Raw genomic sequence first — 24257 nt, 5'->3', positions numbered from 1 at the left:
AGATTTTCCGTATACGGACTAGTCGTGTTCAGTGAGAACTTAGCTTTCTTCTAGGGATATTCTGATAAAAAGTCTTATCTAATTAGACAAAAAGGCTCCACTTATGGCATTTTTTTCAATTTGATGTTTCCAATCACGAAAAATGTTCTTTATCGCAGCTTGTCGTATTCACTCAGAGAAAACTTTGAAAGAATCAAAACTTCCAAAATAGGTAAGTTGTACACACAAGAAATTGCAAAATTAAATAACCACAGGTTTTTGCTGCAAAAATAAAAAATTCATCGCCACACACATAGACACTTCCTCCATCATTTGCATTGATGCAAGTTGGTTTTCTGTGATGCTCGCAAGTTGGTTTCCTGTGAAGTTGGTTTCATATGATGTTCATCGAAACCCTTCACATCACTTCCGCCTTGTGCCAGACTTGGATTGGGTAAGCCAATTGTGCCAAAAATAAGTCAGAGAGTAATTTTCGCACTTGGGTAAGCACTAGATCAAGTGAAAAATCTACCGCTGCTGTTTTGCACTGAGCAAATGAATTGGAACAATAAGTTGGTAAAAAGAATAAAAACGAATAGAAACAAGAATTCTTAATGATTTAGAGCTGCGAGAGGAGGTAGTTATTGGTACTTAAATTGGAAAAAAAAAGATTTTTAGTTTAGAGCGGGGCTACCTTCAACTGAAACGTGAAGGTTTCACCAATAGAAGATATTTCATTTATTTGGTCCGTACCCGTGTCTAATCAGATTTTAGCTTTCTTTTAAGGAACTTTTACATAAAAGTCGTGTCTAATCAGAAACAAAGTTCCATTGATGTTTCCAATTCCAAGAAAAGACCATTTATATTTTTGTGGTGTACCCAATAAGAGAAAGTTTGCCTTTATTGGAATTAATTCTTCCAAATGAGTAAAATTATACACAAAAGCAATCGCAAAAACTAATGATCAAAAAATCTTTGCTGTTAACATAAGAAATATTGCCGTGCTAAGAGAAAAAAAGTAAAACAAGTGAGTTTTCTCAAAATTTTTTCCTCAAGTCAGTTGAATTTTTGGTTTATAATCATTGAAATAATGCAAATTTTGAATTGATAGTCAAACTATTTGATTTTGATGTAAATTTGAGAGGATAGCTCAAAGTTGAAGAATTTTTCTTACAGCGATTCTCTGGAAATTTTTTGCCAAATCTAACCAATCAGGAATTTTAACTTTGAAAACCACTTAAAATGTTTTGACACATTTGGGACAATTTGACAGTTTTGGGAATCGAGTGTGGGTTAAAAATTTTTTTGAAGTATTATCCAAAGACTTTTTGATGATTTTCAAACTTTCTAAATTCAACAAACTTTCTTTCATTGTCGGGTGTAACTCAGCAGTAAGTTTAGAGCTTTGCTACTCAGTACTCGGTTCAAAAACAAACTCCTTCCTTGAGTAGGTGTCCCTAAATAGGCCTCTACTTAGTTGTATAACTCTATTTTGGACAACATAAAAAACCAAAAACTCTGAACAGTTAAGAACCTACATACTTTTCATCAATAAGGAAATCACACGTTATTTTTTCTCTTGTTCCTGTAGAGTGAATCGAGAAAGTTGAAATGTTTTTTAACTGATAATTTTCAAAGAATGATTACTTTTCAATCAAAGTTTTTTGTATAAACTGCTGAATTCATATTGGTTGAATTTTTTTCAAAAAATTCCATAATTTTTGTCATAAAACCATAGATTTTCTAGGCGATGACGTCATTACCATGTAAGGAAATTCACTTGAACAATGACGTCCCTTCTGTTTAAAGAATGACTTCTTTAACATATAACAAAATTTGAGTAGGTGTTGACCTGGTTTATGTAGAAGAGATGACGTCATGACCATAAAAGGCAATTGGCTCTCGGTAATGGGAACCTGCATCTGGTGACGTTCACTGAAGTCTCTCCTCATGATCTCGATCATTTGCCACACTTGAATTGGGTCGTCCATTTGAGCCAAGAAAATCCCAGAGACTGACTCGAGCACTTTGATTGTCTTCAATTCTGGTAAAAAAAATCAAACGAGTAAGTAAGATCGTTATTCTGAACCGAGAAGATCATACTGAGAAATAAGTTGAAAAAACTGATTGAAAACAAGGATTATGTCTGGCTTGGAGCTGAGAGAGGAGCTAGTTGACTGTAGTTGAGTTGGAAAAAGAATGATTTTTACTTAAGAGTAAGGGTATCTTCAAATATGTGGGTTATTCGATCAGATTAGATTTTCCGTATACGGACTAGTCGTGTTCAGTCAGAACTTAGCTTTCTTCTAGGGATATTCTGATGAAAAGTCGTATCTAATTAGAAAAAAGGCTCCGTTTATGGCATTTTTTTCAATTTGATGTTTCCAATCACGAAAAATGTTCTTTATCGCAGCTTGTCTGTTCAATCAGAGAAAACTTTAAAAAATCAAAATTTCCAAATAAGTAGTTTTGTACACACAAGAAATTGCAAAATTAAATAACCACAGGTTTTTGCTGCAAAAATAAAAAACTCATTCCCACACACTCAGACACTTCCTCCATCAATTGCATTGATGCAAGTTGGTTTTCTGTGATGCTTGCAAGTTGGCTTCCTGTGAAGTTGGTTTCATATGATGTTCATCGAAACCCCTTCACATCACTTCCGCCATGTGCCAGACTTGAATTGGGTTAGCCAATTGTGCCAAAAATAAATCAGAGAGTAATTTTCGCACTTGGGTAAGCACTAGATCAAGTGAAAATTCTACCGTTGCTGTTTTGCAGTGAGAAAATGAATTGAAACAATAAGTTGGTAAGAAGAAAAAAACTGAATAGAAACAAGAATTCTTAATGATTTAGAGCTGCGAGAGGAGGTAGTTATTGGTAATTAAATTGGAAAAAAAAAACATTTTTAGTTTAGAGCGGGGCTACCTTCAACTGAATTGTGAAGGTGTGACCAATTGAAAAGATTTTCTTTTTTTGGTCTGTACCCGTGTCTAATCAGATTTTAGCTTTCTTTTAAGGAACTTTTACATAAAAGTCGTGTTTAATCAGAAACAAAGTTCCATTGATGATTTCAATTCCAAGAAAAGACCATTTATGTTGTGTTGGTGTACCTAATAAGAGAAAGTTTGCCTTTATTGGAACTAAGTCTTCCAAATGAGTAAAAGTATACACAAAAGCAATCGCAAAAACGAATGATCAAAAAATGTTTGCCGTGAACATAAGAAAAATTGCCGTGATAAGAGAAAAAAGTAAAACAAGTGAGTTTTCTCCAAATTTTTTCATCAAGTTCATTGAATTTTTGGTATATAATCATTGAAATAATGCAAATTTTGAATTGATAGTCAATTTATTTGATTTTGATTTAAATTTCAGAGGATAGCTCAAAAATGAAGTTTTTTTTCTGTTGTTCCTGTAGAGTAAATCGAGAAAATTGAAATGTTTTTTAATTGATAATTTTTAAAGAAATTTCTTAAAAGTGCTGAGCTCCTATTGGTTGAAAATTTTTCGAAAAATTCCATAATTTTTGTCATAAAACCATAGATTTTCTAGGCCATGAGGTCATTACCATATACGTAAAGTCACGTGAGCAATGACGTCCCTTCTGTTTAAAGAATAATGTCATTAACATAAAACGCAATTTGAGTAAGTGTTGACCTGATTTAAGTAGAAGAGATGACATCATGACCATAAAAGGCTATTTGCGTAGTTGATGACGTCGTTGTTTGTACAAATACGCTCATTTGATCGAATTAAATCTTTAATTATGTTTCCAAATCAGAAACAGTCAATTGAATTTTACTTTAAGTTTTACAGTTTGTTTTTTCGCGAAAAGGAAAAAGTAAGTAAGTTTTTTCAATTATTCAATTGGTAATTTAATTTATCATTTTTGGATCATTTGCGAAATCAGTTTGATTGTTTCCGTCGTTTTAGATAAAGCCTGTTTTAAATTGAACTGAGAAAATTAAGTGCAAGAGCTGTGGTAAGGAACACAGGAAATCTGATGCTGCGAGACTTCGCAATACATGTGAAAAGAAAAAAAATGTAGGTTTCCGAATTGTCCTTTTCATACGAAAAGCAAAGAAGGGATGGACTACAGTGTTGCCAAAAAGCAAGCCAAACCAATTTCTAAGCAGTCAACGGTTTGTTCTTCTTGTGAGCAACAGTTCCCATTTACTACTCTGTTCAACAAAATCGAAGGATGGAACATGGAGCTAAGAAACAGGAACCTTGTGATACGTTGGCTGACTTGATTAAGAATGTGGAGGAAGAAGGGGGGATGAAGAAAAATTGAAAGAGTAATAAAGTGATTTCTAAAAAGTTCTGGTGGATACGGAGATGGATAATAGGAGACATAAGACATTTAATTTCCAAAAGCCCACGTTAGATACTAAAATAATCTACGAGAAATTTGAAAAAGTCTTCAGTCTTCAACAAGCTCGATTCTGCCGCTAAAATTAAAATTGCTCTATGTTCTTCAAAATTTTGAGACCGGTGAATATCGATAGTTTTTCCCCATAAAAACAATACTTTGTTTGAAAAATTCCATTTGCCGGGTACTGAAGTAGACTTAATAGCAATCCAAGGAAAGTAGAAAAGTTTGATATGGTTGAACATTGTGCCCAGTAATGTCAAAATACGAAATGGAGATTCAAGTTGATTACTAACAAAACAATGTTGGCTGCTTTGCTCAAAAACATTCCAATGGGATGTCCGGACTCTTTATTACCTAAGTTTTTTCTATGACATACGCAAGTTAACTATCTTTTATCTAACGGAGACAGGGAACCATACAGAGGTCATTTTTTTTTGCGCATTGTCTAGGTTCAAGAATGGAAATAATGATCTCCACTATCAGACTTCTAGATATTTTACAGAATTCATAACAAAGTCTGGTCATGGTCTTAAAAATTTTAGCGGAGTTTGCATGAAGACTTACCTGTTGTCGAGAGTATTGAGCGAAGAAACATTTTTATTTACGATTTTGATATTCAATAAGGAGAATATGTAGGAGAACTAGCTCGACGAAGAATGGGAAGATTTGATAGAACAGTTAAACTACTGAGGTTTAAGAGTCAAATCATTCACACAAATGATAATGGCGGCTTCTTCAAGTTTTTACGGTGTACCGGTTGTTGCAGTTCCTTCAACAGATCAGAGAACTTCGAGAAGCATACTCTTACTAGTAAGGATCGAGTGCGACAAATTTACCCAATGCCCTGTTTCGCAAATCATTTCTTTCTGTTTCTGAAGATCAATTTTTTTTAAATTAAATAGCAATTTTCGATTTTGAATCGATTTCAGTTCCTGCAGAAAAACTAAGAAAGACGCAAACTACAGACTGGATTGGAAAAAAACTCCAATTTCAGTCTCTAATTTATCGAAGCTGATTGTTGAACATTTTTTGCACACTAAGTATCCACAAAACTTGTTTTTGATTTTGCAAACAACCTCCTTACGTGGGCTGAGAAAATTAAGCTGAAGATGATAAAAATTTCCAAGATATTGAAGCAGCTGTCAATGAACGAATGAAAAAAATCTTTGAGCAAGCGAGCGAAGGAGGTGAAAAATTTTTACCTAAAAAATTTGAGCGCGAAGACGAATGCCATAAAGATTTGGAAGAAGTAGATATGCCAACCCAGTTTTTGAGAATTCAGCAAAATCAGCTCATTGATTTGAACGAATATCTGGAGAGATATGTTAAGAATTTAATTGTTTTTGGATGTGCCATTAGCAGATAATACTTGAGTCTGATCAAATCCTACTTAATCTCCTATCTGATTCATAAAAAAGAACAAGAAACATCAGTTATCAAAAAACGAACGTTTTCATTTCCCTCAAGAATTTTTTGAGAGGAGCAACAACTCTAAACTCTTTTCTCAAAGTCTAGAAAGCCAGCGAAAACAAAGAAAACTTCCGATATGAGTGGTTTATAACCAAGAAAAATTTGATTTTTTTTTCGAATTGCCAGCGTGTGAAACTTTTTCGGGAAACTTAGAATCCTGGACAAAGACATTTAGGATACCTTTAGGACTATGAGAAGCTGAAAAAGAGCGGGCTTGATGTGTAACAAGCACTGAAAAACATTCGAATCAGGACTCTTCTGGTATGGATAATTAAAATTACTTACAGAGACTTTGCAGAAAAACGAAATGACTGTGCAAAGAATTTTTGAAGGGGTACAACAACAAGGATGTTGTTTCAATTCTGGAAGCACGACAAAAAAATCGGTTTCGTCATAGCAAAGAGGAAGATACGTTGAAACTTGGATGTACACTTCGGAATCTAGCAAAACATGTCCACACAAATCTACAATTTTAAAATATGTTTTTTTTTGCAAAAAAGATAAAGATTCGAGTGAAAAAATAAGAGAAGACATGACAGGTGGTCCTTCGATTGTGTTCACCCGAAAAGCTGTAGATCATGAGATGTTCTTCAGAAAATCGTCAAAAAATATAAATCGATCGTTGGAATTGATGCAAGCTAGCTTAGCTTTACCCATTTTCAAGATGTCAAGATATGCCAATAGGACTGCACACCAGATGGGAACTTGACACCGATAGAGAGACATTTGAAGCTAAACGTAAAGCTTCACGTAAAATTGAGAATTTGGTCAAATCATTCTACCAGGAATGAAAACCAGAATGCAAAATAGAGCTTCTCACATTTGAAGAACAGAAGATAATCGACTGTTTTAGTGTGAACGGTTATTGTGACTTTTGTGAATTAGTATTTGAAGCAATGTGTTGTTATTTGAAGCAAATGATTTTTTGAAATTTCAATAGATTTGAGCTAGGTCAAGCGTAAGAATCTCCTACTAAACAATTCATTATCGTGTTTTGGTAGTTTTTAGAAAAAACTTTATTTTTTTTTTGACAGAAACTCTCAATTTTTGCGCAAAAACTTTTAGCATTGACTTACCATGAACCTTGAAACAAAATAAAAACCTGCATTACACACTCTACAAGTAATACACCAACAATTTTCTCCAATTAGAAAACGAGCCCCGATATTTTTGCGAAAGATTTAGGGAAAAACCAAAAAAAAAATCCATTTTTCTTACCATTCTCTCACCATTACACTGAAACGTTACCAATTATATTCTCTTTCTTAATACATTGTAGTTTCTAAACCCAGCGATAAAACATAGCATGGCTGACTGGAAACTTATAACGTATCTTAAGACATATAGTCAGCCAGGCAACCCCCCTTGGTTGATATCAAAACTTCTAATAGTTTCAAGATAAGAAATTTTTGATTTTGATTGGTTTATATCAAAACTTATGTCCATTCTGATTGGTTAGTTTTTATTTCAAAAAACTATTCTGTTTTTTTGTTTTTTTTCTTACAAGCAATTAGTTTATTAAATTGCATTACTGTTTGTATTTACTTTTTGCCTTTCTGACTCTACTCAAAATTGGGGTAAGTCTGTAAAAAATATGAGACTTCGAAATGTCCCATACGTTCTTTTTTTCCTTACTTATTGAGATGTCATCATTGAGGTTACACAACTCAAAATACATCAAAAAATCGTAAGAATTGTGGATTTTTGAGGTGTCCAATTTGTAATTTTCCTACTTATAGCATCAAGGTACTGAACATTCGTTTCAAGAAAGAGAAAACAAAAATATTTCAGAATAATATTAATTAAGTTGATGGAAAACAGGCTCAGCTGTTTCCAAGCACACTTCAATAAACGGTAAATTTTAAAATATACATTAAAGACATATCAAACTTATGAGAAATTACTATAAATAAAAATTTTACAGAAAAATTGTAGCTTGAAAAAATTTTAAAAGACATACAATTTTTATAAAAATTGATTTATTTTTGTAAATAATGTGAAATAGTATCAACAAATTTCATAATCGTTCTTTTATGTTTTTTTTTTCAAAGTTCTGGTTGGTGATAAAACCTACTCGAGCAGCACAGAATCAAATTATTGTGTAAGTCTCAAAGGAAATCAATACAAAAATCTTTAATCTACAAAAATAACTAATTTGTTAGAAAGCTTAGAGAGATTCTGTTGAGTTAAATTTCATTTATAGTACATTTTATGAGTTAATAACGGAATACGTATTTAAAAAAATTGTAAAAAATCACTGGATGATTATAAAGCAACGACTAATTGAATCGGTTTGCCTGTCTATTTTTTTTTAAATTTGAAGCTGGTTGTCTTGGGACCAGTTTATAGATTAGCGCGTTTTCAAGCAGAAAAATGGTCGTTTGTTTATCGAAATTTTTCTCTGTTTTTGATAGCAAACATGGAAAAAAAACGAAAATTTGTATAGACTATGGACACATCCAGAAAAAAAATATACATAATTCTGCACAAAAAATTATCATCAAAATTAAATGTTAAGATGGAAACAAGAGCAAACGCCTATCTGTTCCGATTTTTTGGCAGGATCTTCGCAAATGAAAAATGGAATCAATCTGAGACTGATAGATCAAGCCGAAAATAAGAACGACTTAAGCGGTAAATTAAAAAAAAAAAAAATTAGAATATAATTCTGTATGTGTTTTCAGATCAAACAGAATACACATCATACACATCATACACATCATTATTGAAAACAAGCAAAAAGAGTTTTTATTTAGGATAAAAGGTGAAGCATAAATCACAAACCTGCTTTCAAGATCTACAATTACTTAATTTTAGTCAAAAAAATTTAATTACTGTTGTTGTGAAAAAGTTTTTGGAAAAAACATTAAGGATTTTGCTTGGAAATAGACAAACTCTGAAACTCGTTTTTTTTTGCTCTGGTTAGCTTCAGTTTCATTTCAGTTTAAAAACTAGGCGGAACTGTGGAACTTTTGTTGAAACAATTTTACTTTAGTTTCAAAAATTGCTCAATTGATACAATTCATAGCTGGATTTCGTTTTCTGAGAAAAATTGTTTTTTGGACGCTTTCACGTAGCTTATAATTTAAGAACTGGGTTTCGTTGCTTATTTCTTCTTGGGTTTCAGTGAATTAAATTATTAGAAACTTCTACTGTAGAAAAAAAAACATCGAAATTTTTCAGTTAAAAACCAGCAAATTTGTTCTAATTTCGTTCACAAGATTTTTCTTAGAAATACACGTATGTTTTCTAAATTCTACCATCAGCTTACGTATCTCATTTTGAATGCTTCAAATGTTTCCAATTCTCTCTCACTTTAACATTTTTGAGATACTTCTGACAAAACTTCAGAGCAAAACAGTTTTCAACACTATTTTGCGAGAAAATTGATAGTCGAATTTTGCAAAAATTGTGTTGGCTAAAAAATCTTACAGTAATTACTGGAAAGAAAGTTGATCTGTGCTTAAGGTTAGCATGTTCAAAACACATACCAATATTTAGACAGTTGCATTTCTAAATTTATCTGAGCAATCAAATTATTGTTCGATACTACTTTTTAACAAAAATTCCCCGGTGCTGCCTAAAATTCATTCAAAATGAGATCAAAAGCGAGAAATTATATAAAACAGAAAATAGAAACAAACCTAAAAAGTCTCTACGGAAATTCCATGATAAACTATGATGTAGAAGCAAGAAGAGAGATAGTGATCAGTTAGGAAGAAGTTTTGGTTTCATTCCATTTACACTCTAATAAACTTTTTAAAAAGTTTTAACCATTTTAATGTTTATTCTAGCAATAATAAAATTATTTTCATCAGTAATTTTGAATTTAGTATAAATAACGTAGAAAACTTCACAGTAATTGTAGTTTTATTTAAATTTGGATTGGTCATTGACAAAAAAACTGAGTAAGAGTTGAATCATATAGTTTGCTCAAGAAATGTCAACTAGTATTTCTATGATTGGTCATTTGAAGTGAGTCTTTTAACAAAAAGGTTATTTACCGGGAAGAAAATCTAGTTAAGATTTCATATAAAGATGTAAAATGGGAAAAATTGAATAGACGCTGAGTCTAATATGAAACACTTTACTTAACTTGATAATTTTCACCGTTTTTCCGAGAGTTTGGAAGTGTAAGCATAGGTTCAGCAGATCTGAGCATTGTTTCTGGTATTCATAACACTTTGTATATCACGCGTCATAGCCTAAATTAGATCAAGTTTAAAGTTTTTCTATTTTTGAAAAAAAAATGGAAAAAAACTCATTTTTAATAAAAGCTTTCTGTTATTGTCTTAACAGGAAACCAATTACTGATTTTTTTTCAAGTTTTCCACGATATAGTATCGGTTTATTGTAATCAAAAACAACCTAAAATTATTTCGAGTTTTTTTACAAAAAATGGTTAACGTGAGTTTTTTGCATGTGATTTTTGCAACAAAATTGTTACCATTTGAAACTAACCATCCGAAGCTCTGAAACCTATTGTTAAGAACTTTTTTCCCAATCTCATTGCATGAATCTTAAACATTGCTTTATCGGCAAAATCGTGCGTCAAATTTTTTTTGAACATCAAAGTTTTTTTTCGAAATTTACTGTATTACCATCTAAAACTCTGAATCCTATAACATATATTATTACATGGGAAATATATACCCTTTCTTAATACAGAGAGTGCGGACCGGATACTCTATAGCCTATATTAATAAATGGGCGTCCGCTACTCATCATGTCCCTCCATACCGCCAAGCCCCCTTGTTTATCCCTCTCCACCGCACACACCCATCCTCCAAACAAAACAAAAAAAACTTAAAATTATACAAATGTGATTGAAGTTGCAAATCAATTTTAAAAAGGTTATTTTGTTTTCAGTGAAAAAAAAAACAATTTGAAAATTATCGGTCATATTACAATTTGCCTAAAAAGTGTAATATTATCATTCATTTTTCAACGATTTTAATCGACTTTTTTAAAAATCTGTGAGACAAACTAGGAAACAAAAAAATTTTAGACTGATACCCATGAAACTCCGCTGCAGTGAGGACCCTAGTGTCGGTGATTCAATATCATTTTGTATTTTATAAATTAAAAGCAAGCAAACTCCACAAGTCTGGCTCTGTTTTTCTTAAAAAAGAGATCAAAAGTAATTCCAACCAAAAATCTGTTTTTTGAATCTTTAAAATGGCGAAAAATATCCTGCTTAGCACAAAAACATTTTGGGTCTTAAATACAAACATATCAAACATATCTTAAACAAAACATATCAATTGTCGTTATTTTGAAATCACACTAATGTGGTTGAAACTCATTGGCTAATTTTAACATTTCAAGCAGATGAAATTTTTGACTAAAAATCTGTATGAAAAAAAATGAACAAACCTTTCAGTTCACATTTTCTAGCTCAAAGGCAAAGCAGAGCTTCGGACCCTTTCAAATACTGCATAAAAATAGCTGTGTAAGCTGACAGACAAAAAAAGAGACCAGTTAAGTCCAAAAATTAATCTGAGATTTTGAAAAAAATTACGCCAAAAAAACATCACAACGATATCTGAACTGATAATAATTTTGCAGAATACTCGTCCAAAATCAAAATCATTGACTTTTGAAAATTAAAAAAAATCAACTCAAAAGCGAAACTGAACTTTAAACACTTGCGACACAAATACTCAAAACCGCAAAATCGAAAAAAATCATAAATTCGGCTTAAAACTCTCGTCATCTGTTTTTTCGACTGAACTCCCAATCTCAGATTTGGCAGAGTAGTTTTTGAAAAAAGTCTAAAAAAATCCAAAAAAGGGTACAAAAAACATTTTTTCTGAAGGCTATACCTTTTCTAAATAAAAAAGGGCATACCAGCTTATCCAGCAAAATGTTCTGAAATCTGTTAATCCAATTCAACCATCAATATTGATACGGGAAGGGTTAACCTTTCGAGAACAATCAAAAATTTCCAAAAAAGATCAAAGTTTCAAAAGCTTGACTTTTCTTTAGGCGACTACTTTTTTCTGTACTGCAGATTAATAGATTCAGCAGGGAAGTTTTTGATAAAAGTAACAAAGTTTCCAAAAAAAAGATCGAGAACCCAAAAAATTTGAGATTTCCGAGAAATAAGCAGTTTTTCTACTGAAAATGGAGCGTATTCGCTTACGCCGGGAGGATTTTTGCGTTCTGATTTTTTTCGATTGAACCCTTAATTTAAAACATGAGAGGGTAAATTCTGAGCCAAATGGGGAAAATTTCAAAAAATACAAAACTATTAAAAATGGCATTTTTTGATGCCACAATTTTTTAAATTAGAGGACATAGCGACTGATGTAGAAGGGATCAGCACTACCTATTTTTGCCATCAAAATCCACATCTCAGATTTGGCTCGGTAGTCTCTGAGAGAGAAAAAAAACAAAAACTCTAAACACTGAATCAAACATTGACCATGTTTATATTTTCGCAGGCCTTTGAAGGTGGAGTAATCTTAAAAAAGACTATTATTTGTGCCCATTTCTTGCAAATTAGTGACGAAATTGTAAAGAAACAAAAAAACTTCAACCAAAAAGATTATTCGATAAAACAAGCCAAAACCATTCAGTCGAAAAAAAAATTTAAAATCAAAATAGAGAAAATCAGACTTGGAAAACCGTCAAATTTAATAGAAAACTCTAAAATCAAAAAATAATCAATTCATTATAGTAAAGCCGATAGACAACAGTACTAGAAATTCTGAATTCAATTTAAACCAACGGAAATTGAACCGACCGTAAATATTCCGTAAACCAAGAACCCCGAGAAATCTTTTTTTTTTCCGAGAAAAACATTTGAAAAAAATTAACCCCGCAATCGGTCTACACCTATTTACTACCCAATCAAAAATATTTATTCTTGATTTATCAAGAAATTGGGAATGTCTTGAAATTAACCCTTCCTACAAATTAAACCATTCTGGTACGAAGTTTTCCTCGGGAAGAGCATAGTACTTGATTACATATACACGCTTTTCCCATGGGTAGAAACAATTATTGAGCGGCAACTGGGCTGACAATTTTTGGGTTAAATCCCATAGAAACGAGAACAATGTTGTTGTTTTTGAACTATAAATTGTATTCTGAGACTTTTAGCGTTTCGTGCGATCCGGAGATGACCATAAACATTATTTTTCTTTGAAACTATCCCAACTTTAGGTTACCAAGCCCAATGAGTTTTTTAAGCAAATAAAAACAAAAAAAATTACCAAATCCATACTAGTACAAAATTTGTCAGCGCTTATCCTAAATTGCAAATAGCGGGAGATAGTCAAAACACTCAAAGCAACTGAAAATTGCGTACAACCAAAAAATCCAAGATATGGCAATTAAGCTGACAAAACATATGCAGAAAATCTCTTGGCCGAAAACTTTGACTAAACCGAGAAGTTTCACGTTTGAAAAAAGGTCTTCTTGAGATTCAATCACAGGACAACTGCCGTCACGAGCATATTTTTTACCTCCAGTCAAAGTGTACCGGAGATGACAGGAAAATTGATTTCGTTATAAACCAAGATAAAATCTGACTCAAATGGTTCTGTTACACAAGTTTTTGAACCAAAAAATTCTATTTTCCGATTTGATAACGCCTGCTAATTGCACGCGTAATCTTATCTTATATTTTAAAAGAAAGACGGAATGCGCTATGGTTGCAATGTTTGACTGAACGCATTGTTTTAATGATGTCGAGCGGAATGCTTAAGAAATTTCTATAGGCTCAACGCTTAAGAGTATCGAAGAATATTCCAGATTTTGAAGCTCTTTTTGAATAGCTCTTTTGAACAACTCGAACTTCTTGCAAAGCAGTCTAGCTACTTTTGCTTTTTTGAAGTGTCATCGCTTCAGTCAATCGCTGGAAAAATTTTAATTTTTTGCGAAGCATTCTAAGCTATAAACCGCTCTGAATTTGTTCGTTGCTTTATTAGCTTTCCTAGAAAAACTTTCAAAGGAGCCGGGTCGTTCTATGAATTAGAGAAAAAATTAAAAAATTTCACCGCTAAAATGGCTTCGAAGAAAAAGTTTCGCCATCCAAGTAAATTGGTTTCCGATTCGATTTATAAAATAACTTGAGTTAATTCCAAAGTCTCACATATTGTCTCACATATTAAAAAGCTTGCGAGGAAAAGTTTTTAGAAGACCGAGTTGGTCCAAAAATTAACTTGGAATATTTTGAAATTTCGTCAGAATGGCCTCATTAGAAATACCTAAACAATTCGCCATCCAATTTGCTTCGTTTGAAAGTTTCATAGCTAGATTTTGTTTCATAGAAAAGCTCGTTTGCTGCGGGTTGATTCGCTCTATGAAATAAGTTGAAATGTTTCTAATTTTTTTGCTCAATAGCTTTCAAAGAAAAACATGAAACTTTTGCGAACGAGTTCGCTCTATGAATTAACTTGAATATATTCAAAGTTTCGTCGCTTGAATAGCTTACTTAAAAAATTTTCGTCAACTGATCTGCTCTTTAAAACAACCTTCAAGTTTTCAACGTTTCCTCGCTCAATTAGGTCGCTTGAAAAAATATAAAGTTTTTGTGAGACGACTGGTCTAAAAATCGCCTTGAATTGTTTCAAAGCTTCGTCGCTTGAATGGCTTTTATAAAAAAACTTTAACTTCATGTCATCAAATTTGCTTCGCCTGAAAGTTTCATATCACTAATAGCTTGCTTAGAAAAATTTATTTCTTTGCGGGTTGATTCGCTCCATGAAATAAGTTGAAATGTTTCTAAGTGTTTCGCTCAATAGCTTGCATAGAAAAATGAATCTTTTGCGAATGAGTCTGTTCTATGAATGAACTTGAATATATTTAACATTTTTTCGCTTGAATAGCTTACTAAGAAAAATTTTTCGTCCTCTGATTCGCTCTATGGAACAACCTGAATAATTTGCTAACGGAACAACTTGACTCTTATCAAATTTTGATAGCTTGATTAACTTGCTTAGAAAATATTAAAAATGCGAGCCGATTTAATCTGAAATAACTTGAAATTTTTCAAAACTTGTAAGTTTTGTTACTTGTGAAAGCTTTGATTTTTGTAGACCGATTTGCTCTCAAAAACCACTTTAAATATTTAAAAGCTTCACCTTTCAAATGACTTCAATATATAAACTTAATTTTTTCACCGCCTAAATCGTTTCATGATATAACTAAAATCATTTCAAAATTCTTTTCTTGATAGCTTGCTTAAAAAATAAAATTGAGATTGGTTCTTAAAAAGTAAAATTTTATCAAACCAATTTACAGTATGACCTAAATTGAAATTGTTCAAGTTTTTTTCTGCTTGATTAGCTTGATCAAAAGAACAACTAAGTTTTGACTATTGAATAATGGAGATGGGCTTGCTAGTAATCATTTTAAATCATGTTTTGTGTCAATGAGATTTCAAAAAAAATTATGAAGGTTGATTATGATTCAAAATATGGTAGTCATTGAGAAACTTTTGCAAATAAAAACAGTTTGCTTTGATATGTTTATTTTACACGCGCAATACGTTTCTTCGTGTTTTTTTTTGTTTTATTCAAAAGAACTGACACAAATATCAGCGGCATGTACAATTTTCTATCTGTTATTTGACTATATAAGTAATTGGTTATTTTTCCATTAGTTTGAAATGGAGGAAACTGCCAATTTGAAAAAACAGTTTCACGAAGAACTTGATACATTGAAAATTCGGTGGCCAGGTGGCGACGAAATTTCTTTCGGAGACGACCAAAACCTGCGAGAAATGTTGAGGTGCCAATACCCTGATTGGAAAACGAAAGGTAAAGTTACTTCAGTCCCAACAGCACGAGTTCCAGCAATGTTTTTGAGCCCGGAAATGGTAAGTGAAAAACTGAAAAACCATTATGAGCGAATACAGAAAGGAGATGAAGGCGAGTTGAAAGTCTACAAAAAAATACTTGATGGTTTCGGACCTGACCATGATGGCATAATAATTCTTCCAAACTTAGACAATAATCAGTTGTTCAAATCGAAAATTGGTTGTGTAGAAATTGACATGATAATTCTACACCCTACCAAAGGCGTTTTCGTTGTCAGTGTGAAAAACAAAGATTTGGGTGGACAGGATGAAATAAAAGAAAAAGAAAAACTGCAGACCGATCTGATCAAACATACTGACTTTGTTTGGCATCTGTCAAGTTACCGGGATATTGATCAGCCGTGTAGTTCAAGCAGTGCAATGCCTTTCATTCCAATCCATGCTGTTTTCTTCCATCTTCGGGCAGATTCCGTGAATATCCAAGATCTTGAAACAAACCAGGCATGGTACTCGTACAAAAAACTTGGAAACGTTATTGTGTTCCAGCAGCCACAGTTTGACATCTTCCAGAAGAATTGGTGTCAAAAGATGTCAAAAATTCCAGATGTTCAGCTAGGAGAACCCTTTGAAACTCTCGTTTCGCGCTTAGTCGCAATTAGTTCGATGGAAGGAGCAGTTGCTCTGATACATAACAAAATAGTTTCCAATGATTTGCAATCGATGCAAATTAAGAAGAAAGATGCAGACGAGTGGACTGAGAAGCAGCTAGATGACGTCAGAGATAAGCTACCTAAAACTACGAAGGAGCATCTGAAAAAGTGCATGCAATCCAGCTACGTTCCCACGAAAAGAGGAAAAACAAAAGTAATTCTTTGGACCAAAGAACAGTTAGAAATAATAGTAGAAGTATTTGATGCCTTAGCAAACAAAAAAAAGAAACCGATGCGTCTGCTAGTAGAAGGCCCAAAAGGTTCAGGGAAAACGATGTTGTTGGTTTACTTGGCAAAACTAGCAAAAACTGTTTTGGGTGATAAAGGTACCGTTATTGTCTGTGATGGATCTTTTGGGAAGCCTCGCATATTGCTCTCGCAGATTAGACAAAAACTGGGGTCGTTAAAAATCGAAGTTGTGGCAGGAACAGAACTTAAAAAAATTAGTCAAATCAAAAAGGGGCTGATACTTTTCGACGAAGAGATGATGTTGTCCGCCATTAAGTCTGACGATTTGCTTAACAGTTTAACAGACGAAGTTGTCGTATGCAGTTTTACGTCCGCTATATACTCCTATCATTTTAAACAATATTATAGCGACTTCCGATTCTTAACTCAAATTCTCCGATCGACGTCAAAACTGTCTCAATTTACCAACAATCTTCTTTCTGCATTCGTCGGCATACCTGATTTGAAAGGTAAAATTGCACACAATCTTGCAGGCGATGGGCCAGATATTGTGACAGTGCCTGCTGGTCAAATGAAAGCTATATGTATAGACACTGTTTCCAAGTACTTGCATCTATCCAATCATTTGGATTCGATCCTTATCGTGACACACTGTTTGACCCTGACTTCTGAAATAGCAATTTTTGAAGAGTTGACCCATAAATACTTGAAAATTTACACTGATTGGGAAGCCTATCAACTAAGCTCAACAGGAGAATCAACACAAATCTGGTTTTTGGAAAATTGTTACAATGGTTTGGAATTTGGCACGGTCATTATACCCTTTGAAGAAGAAAACCGAACACCAATAGTAGACCCGCACTGACAAAATGAGATTGATATCGATTTATATCTTTACAGAAAATACACTGTGCGAAGTCAATTTGCGATAGCTCATTTAAATGCATTGATGGATTTAGAATGGATTTGAACGGTCGGAAAAAAAATCCAATTCATTGACAAAAAACTCGGTTAGAATTATTTTTCTTATTTGTTTTTTTTTTTTCGAAAATTTAGCAAAATCCTGTACTCAAGGAACATCTTCATCCGATATACAGAACACAAAAGCCAAGCGAGGATTTTTTTCCCAGAAACTACTGCATTTAAGGGAATTTGCAACTTTAAGGGTTCTCGGGACAATTGAAGGTAAAATTATGCCTTAGTGTTCTTCAAATATACTTTTCGATTTCAGCATTTTATGAGCATACGGCATATAATTACAGAAAAATGCTGAACAATTACGTATCAGTTATGCGCATATTTTGTTTTCAGGCCAATCATCAACACAAAAAGTCAGTTAAACAGCATAAGTTAAAGTCTTATTTCCCATGTTCTCTATTGTTTGATAGCCGGAAAAGTGATAATAAGAAAATTAAATTAAAAAAATTGGATTTAAATTGATTTAGAATCAGTTGAAATTGATATTTAAGCTAAAATTTTGGGTCAAACTAAATAGACATCTTATGTGCTACAATATCTGTATAAAATTGATTGCAGCCCTTTTTTGTCAGTTCGGTGAAAACCTCATATCTGCCATGACTCGAGCTACAACGCGATTAGTTATATTAGTCGACACGCCGTCAGACCATTTTTCACCAAAAGTACCGACACATCGACAGATCCTCGATTATCGAAGAAAAAAGTGAGTTTATGTGAACAATTTTTGACAAAAAAAAGCGCAGCTCTTTTCTTAGTTTGAATCCATTCACGTGGGGTCTAAATTTGTGTAATCAATCATGAAAAATATTACTATCTTGAAAAATAAAACTAAACAATAATATACTAAAGAAATCGAGGGAGATGTCTCTCGACTTTCCTATCATATAATATTTCACAGCGATTTTTTTTTCATTAATGATTAGAATAGTACGACCCCACTAAGACTCATGTATTGACTCTGGTCGGCTTATGCATCAACCCTGGTGGACTCATGTAACGACTCTTGTCGAATCGTGTATCGACTCTGGCCGACTGGTGTATGGACTCTGGTCGACCATGATTGACATTTGCCGACTCATGTATCCACCCTGGTGGACTTATGTATCGCAATTTTTCGACCTTCAGTTTTGTTGACCTATACAACTTGATTCGATAATCAGAAATCGTTCGAGCCATACGGTCGATGCATAATTCGATCACCTCAAACCGGCTTTTAGTATTTGTACCATCAGGTAGAAATTTTCGAGAGATGGGAGGCCGAAGCTCTCATTGAGATAACTTCGACACCCTTGCCAAGCTTAAGTTCGCCTATGGTTTTGTTTTGCGTCAATGAAATAGCTTGACCCTGAATTTTTCGAATAATGCCTTTGGTGCATACGTAAAAAACCTGAATGCTTCCCATAGTAAGTCAGAAAAAAATATAAGGAATAAAGGCCCAATCATATTTCGGAACGGAGAAGGAGCCGACTTTCCTCTGATTCTCTATTAAGTCAATCGGTTAAACGTAATTGTGTATCATGTCCTTTTCTAAAGTTCCCACTTAGTATCTCGAGTAAGTATCTTAAGAGAAATTAAATATCTCGCTCGTCGCATAAAATAACACTGTCCAGTAATTGAAATTGAATTCAAAAAAGACTCATTCACAATCTAGATCGAGCGACAAAAAACAACACTTTCGAAGTAAGAAATTTCTTTGAACGTGACCAGTTATTTGGCCCTGACACTAAAGATTGAATAATTTGAATTGCACTATAAAAAACTACCGTAGTCAAGACTAGCCAGATGGAGTGAACAATAGCAAAAATGTAACATGTTGCCCTATCCGGCTAGTGAGGTTAAGTCAACAATCCAATAATAACACCAAAAAAAGTTGGAAAAAATTTTTTTTTCTGACTCCGAAGCAACAAAAAAGCAAGTCTGAAAATCTGACTGGTAAAAATTTGATTTTTTTCTGAAACTTATCTTCTGAAACCATCAAGAAAACTATCACATCTTAAAACATAGGATTTTTTGAACGTTCCCTTTAAAGTCTTAAACATAGCAGCATCGGTAAAATTGGGCGCCGATAATTTTTGTTAATTGGACGCCGAAAAAAGCCTAGCATCTAAAACTTACCATACTATTATCTGAAACTCTGAAAATTTTAGCCTATCTTAATACCTGGGAAATCTATACCCTATCTTAATACATGGGGTGCTGACCGGGTACTCTTTAGCCTATCCTACAACATGGGGGTCAGCACCTATACTTGCTGAATGAATCCACCACACACTATAATTGTTATTGAAAAACTTGAAAATTTGCCAGTAAATTTAGTTTTAATTTTGTGTAACTTGTTTGAAACTGATCATCCGAGAAATAAATGATGGTTGATGTTTCATTTTTTCGATCACTTGTTTTACGTTATGGCAATTTCTTTGTGATTGATAGTTTTTGATTTAGTTTTATGCTCCAATTATGGTCCGAGGAGCTTCTTCTTTTATCATGTGGTTAACATCATTATTATGTGGTTAACATATCTGCGTTTTTTTGGTTGTCTTTTTCTGTTGATTTTTTGATTTGTGGCATAAAATTAGTATTCTATGCACGGTGATCTGAGCAGTTTGTGTCATTTGGCTAATTTTTTTATGCAGTTTACTGTATGTAGTGCCGGAGTAACAAAACTTTCAAGTTTGTTAGAAATTTGGCTGCAGGCCGTGACCTTTTAGTTGCTAAATTAGTTTGTTGTATGGGGTTTCATGATAAAAAAGAGATGTTTTTTTTGTGAGATTGCATCGTTGGAGGTTCAACTGCGTAATAGTTTGTTTGATTCCTATTGGCTGAGATTTGATCAGCATGAAATGAAAGGTTTTGCAGGTTGGCTGATAAAAATGGAATTTTTGAATATTAACTACACAGTTGAGAACATGTTTTGCTATGGGTCTTGATTGAACTATGAAAAGTCTCTTTTTGATGCTTGGAACCATTGCCAGTCAAATACAGATCTACAAACATATTTATCGATTTTGAAAATTCTACTCGTTACAGCCTGAAAAAAATATCCTCAGTATGAATATTTGTTCGTCATTTTACAAAAAAATGAGGCAGAAGCCACTAACACTGTGGAAAATATTGATTTAAGAAAAATTCTCGAATGATCTTTAATTTGAAGAAATATGCCAACAAATTCAATCACTGGCATTTAAAAAGCAATCAAAATATTTTTAACGAGCGACTACTATTCCGCTTAAGTTTGGGTAGACGACAGTTGAGCCGAAAACAAAAATTGTCGTAATAAATTTTGTTCTACATTATTGCTAATTTCAAAGTTTGCACGCCCCGTTTTTTGAAAGACGCAAAAGCATTTTACGAACAGAATAAAAAATATAATTTAAAACATCAGAGTTGGTAAACTTGCACACTACATAACGAATTTCATTTACATTTGAAATTGCCGAAAGGAAAAAAAACATTGACGCTTTGCAGAATTCCATATTTTGGCAGATATATCGATAGAATTCCAAAAGTCAAGTTTTTCAAAAAAAAACTACTTTCCAAGTCTTGAAACAAAAATAACGTCGGAACATATTGTTGATGGAGATTTTTAGTCGCGAAGTTTTGTATCCAAAAAATGGGAAACTGAACTTTTTAGGAGGAAGTATTAGTTTCCAAACCAAATTTTCGTTTTTTTAATGCCGAATGATACCCCTTCTTACAAATTTAAAATAAACACGAAACATAACATCTACAAACAAAAGCTCAAAAGCTGCTGCAAGCATGTAAGCGAAAGAATTTCAAAATTCCTTCGCGGACACAGAAAAGAAGCGGATTTTGAAACGAAGTTTGATTTTTTTCGCACTATTTAGGTTCTGATTGAGATAAATATGATCAAACAATCCATTGCCCTGCACTTTTAGTTTGGTTTATGTTGTCCTGTTGAGATGTTTTTGCTCTGATGCTTCAGGAGGAAGTAAAGCTATTCCAAATGCTGTCTTGTTTAAGGCGTAAGCATACTTTTCCCTAAATAGTTGATATCATAACAAAACAAGACTGCTCGTATCAGGGCGAATCCTTGAATGTTCCGACTACCTTTTGAGGTTTATGGAGCAGTAAGCAGTAATAAACTCAAAAAATTAAATGAAAAAAAAATGAAAAAATTTCTAAATTTTGAAATTTTTTATGAAAATCATCTCCCCACACCCCATATAAAGTACAAAAGGATAAACTTCGCTCCTTGTAACAAATCGACTATGACAAATAAACTTCTTTCAACCAATATGGAACGACTTCTAAGACGGATTAATTCTCCGCTTACGCGTTATTAGCGCGAAAAACATCGCGTGTTAATTGTCCCAAATTGGCCAAAATGGCCAAAGTAGTATATGTGGGAGCAGTTCAGCCGGGGGTGCTGACAGCCATGTTTTATCTAGTATGGAGGAAATGGGTTTTTATCGATACAGTTCTGGCCTTACTCACGTTGGTGGCAATGAACTAGATTTGATATTCTTCAAACACAGGGTTACAAATTTTGACGCACTCGACAGAACACTAGCTTCAGACCATTACTGTGTTACATTGATTATTAATTCTTCTGCAGTTACTAGTGCACCCTCCAACGTCAATTTAAAAGCGAAATGGCTTTGGGATCAAGCTGATCGTGTTTCTATTTTTAATTCTATTTTAACTGAGACTTCTGCAATTGCTAAGTCTGATTTTATTTTACAATCAAACTGTCCTTCAATGAGTGTTAACTCGTTATTTAATACCTTTCATGATGCATCTGTCCTGAAAAGAAGTGAAATTGTAACTGTTAAAAAGAAGATCAGTCGTGATGGTAAACCCCGTTACTACGATGCCGAATGCGAAAGGGAAAAAAGGAAAAAACGAAAGTTGGAACGCGAAATTAGGAAACATGACACCCCGGAAAACCGTGAAGCGTACCGAGCACAAGTCGCTTACTACAGATCTGTACTTTCGATAAAACGTAATGATTTCTATTCTCTCAATTTTTCTTCTAAGAGCTCGAAAATGATTTTTTATTGCCTTAATGAACTGATGAATCACACGAATGATACACTTCCTGTGAACTCATCTACTTTCGACCTAGCAAACAGGTTCAACATTTTCTTTAAGAAAAAGGTAAACGACATAGTTGATGAACTGCCAAAAACTAATAGTAGCCTCAAATGATCTAGTCGTATGGTCTGAGTTCGCTAGTATTTTTCCAATAGATCTACTCGACGTATTAGATGATTTACGGACCTCAGAGTCACCTGTGGACATTATTCCTACTCGGTTCTTAAAAGATTTTACTGCCGAGAATATACAATTTTTTACAGATCTTTTTAATTGCATTCTGTTATCTGGCGTTTTTCCTGATGTTTTTAAACAAGGAGTCATCAGACCACTTCTAAAACATGGCTTAAGCCAAGAAACTATGTCAAGTTATCGCCCGATTACTAATTTGTCAGCATTGTCAAAAATTACTGAAAAGCTTGTACTTTCACAGATGAGTGAACATGTAACCTCAAATCGGCTTTGGCCTCAATTTCGGTCGGCTTACCGTAAAGGTTATTCAACAGAGAGTGGTCTCTTGCTCTGTTTTCTTTATATATATTCTACAATTGTTTCGGAAAAGTGTTTTTACGATGTTCAAATGGATTTTTCTGCTGCGTTTGATACAATTGACCATTCATTGTTATTAAAGATTCTTGAAAACAAAATTGGTATTGCGCACACAGTTGAACAATTCTTAGAAACTTATCTTAGTAACCGCTTTGTACAAGTTTTGGTAAATAGTAGTCTGTCAGACAAAATTCAGGTCGAAACTGGAGTCCCACAAGGCTCTGTTTTGGGGCCGATTTTATTCATCCTTTATTTACAACCTCTTCTTGATTACCTTATTGATAGCAACATTACGTACCACTTTTATGCCGATGATTCTCAACTGTTTTTGGAGATTAATCTCATGCAAAATAACCACAAACTAGAAAACATTGAAAAATTATGCACCCAATTGCACTTAAGTCTTAATAAAAACGATGGAAAAACAGAAGTAGTGTTTTTCGGTAGACTACTGCATCACGATTATTTAAAGCCAGTGAAAAGTTTCAATAAGAAAAGGTTCCTAAATGCTTTACCAAACTTTTGGGGTTCTACCTTGATTACAACATGTCCTTTGAGAAGCAAATAAACCATTGTTGCAAGTTATGTTATCTAGAATTGCGCAAATTATATTCCATTCGACGTTTTCTGACTTTAGAGCAAAGAAAAATGTTTGTTACTAGCTATATTCTGTCAAGGCTTGACTATTGCAATGCGTTATATATGAAAGTGAATAAAATTTTACTTATTAAACTACAGAAAGTTCAAAACGCTGCCGCCAGGTTTGTTTTAGGTGAAACGAGGAGAACAGCATCAACAAACGAGTTACTGAAGAAATTGCACTGGCTCCCAGTTTACCAAAGAATTAGGTTCAAAATATGCTGCTTCATGTTTCGCGTGTTTCACAATTGGAACTGTGCCGATTATTTATACAATCTTTTCAAAAAGAATTCTGCTTCTGTCAACCCTTCGTGCAGACAAAAGTTTATCCTTCCGAAATGCAGAACAGAATTTACCAAAAAGAGCATTGCCTACCAAGGAGCTGTTATTTGGAACTCACTGCCTGTTCTCTTAACAGATATTATTGATTTTACGCTGTTTAAACGAACCCTGAAAACTGTTTTATTCTGTGAGGCTTTGTGAGCCTTCTACCACCCTTGTGTTCAAGAAAGAGTGGTAAAGCCAATCATCATCATCATGTTGT

General features: G+C 33.4%; 1 protein-coding gene across 1 annotated transcript in view; it reads left to right on the top strand.

Moving 5' to 3' along the window:
• Positions 1–24257, top strand: part of LOC134846579 (uncharacterized) — a 52877-nt gene that overhangs the window by 25145 nt on the left and 3475 nt on the right. Inside the window, exon 2 of the mRNA XM_063863962.1 lies at positions 15438–16629. Within this exon, the coding sequence (XP_063720032.1) occupies positions 15444–16629 (1186 nt within the window). The 5' untranslated portion in view covers positions 15438–15443. The remainder of the gene's footprint in view (positions 1–15437; positions 16630–24257) is intronic.

The sequence above is a fragment of the Symsagittifera roscoffensis genome, chromosome 5 (genome assembly GCF_963678635.1).
Source record: "Symsagittifera roscoffensis chromosome 5, txSymRosc1.1, whole genome shotgun sequence".
In the NCBI taxonomy this organism is placed as follows: Eukaryota; Metazoa; Xenacoelomorpha; order Acoela; family Convolutidae; genus Symsagittifera; species Symsagittifera roscoffensis.
This window is presented reverse-complemented; position numbering and strand designations above follow the sequence as displayed.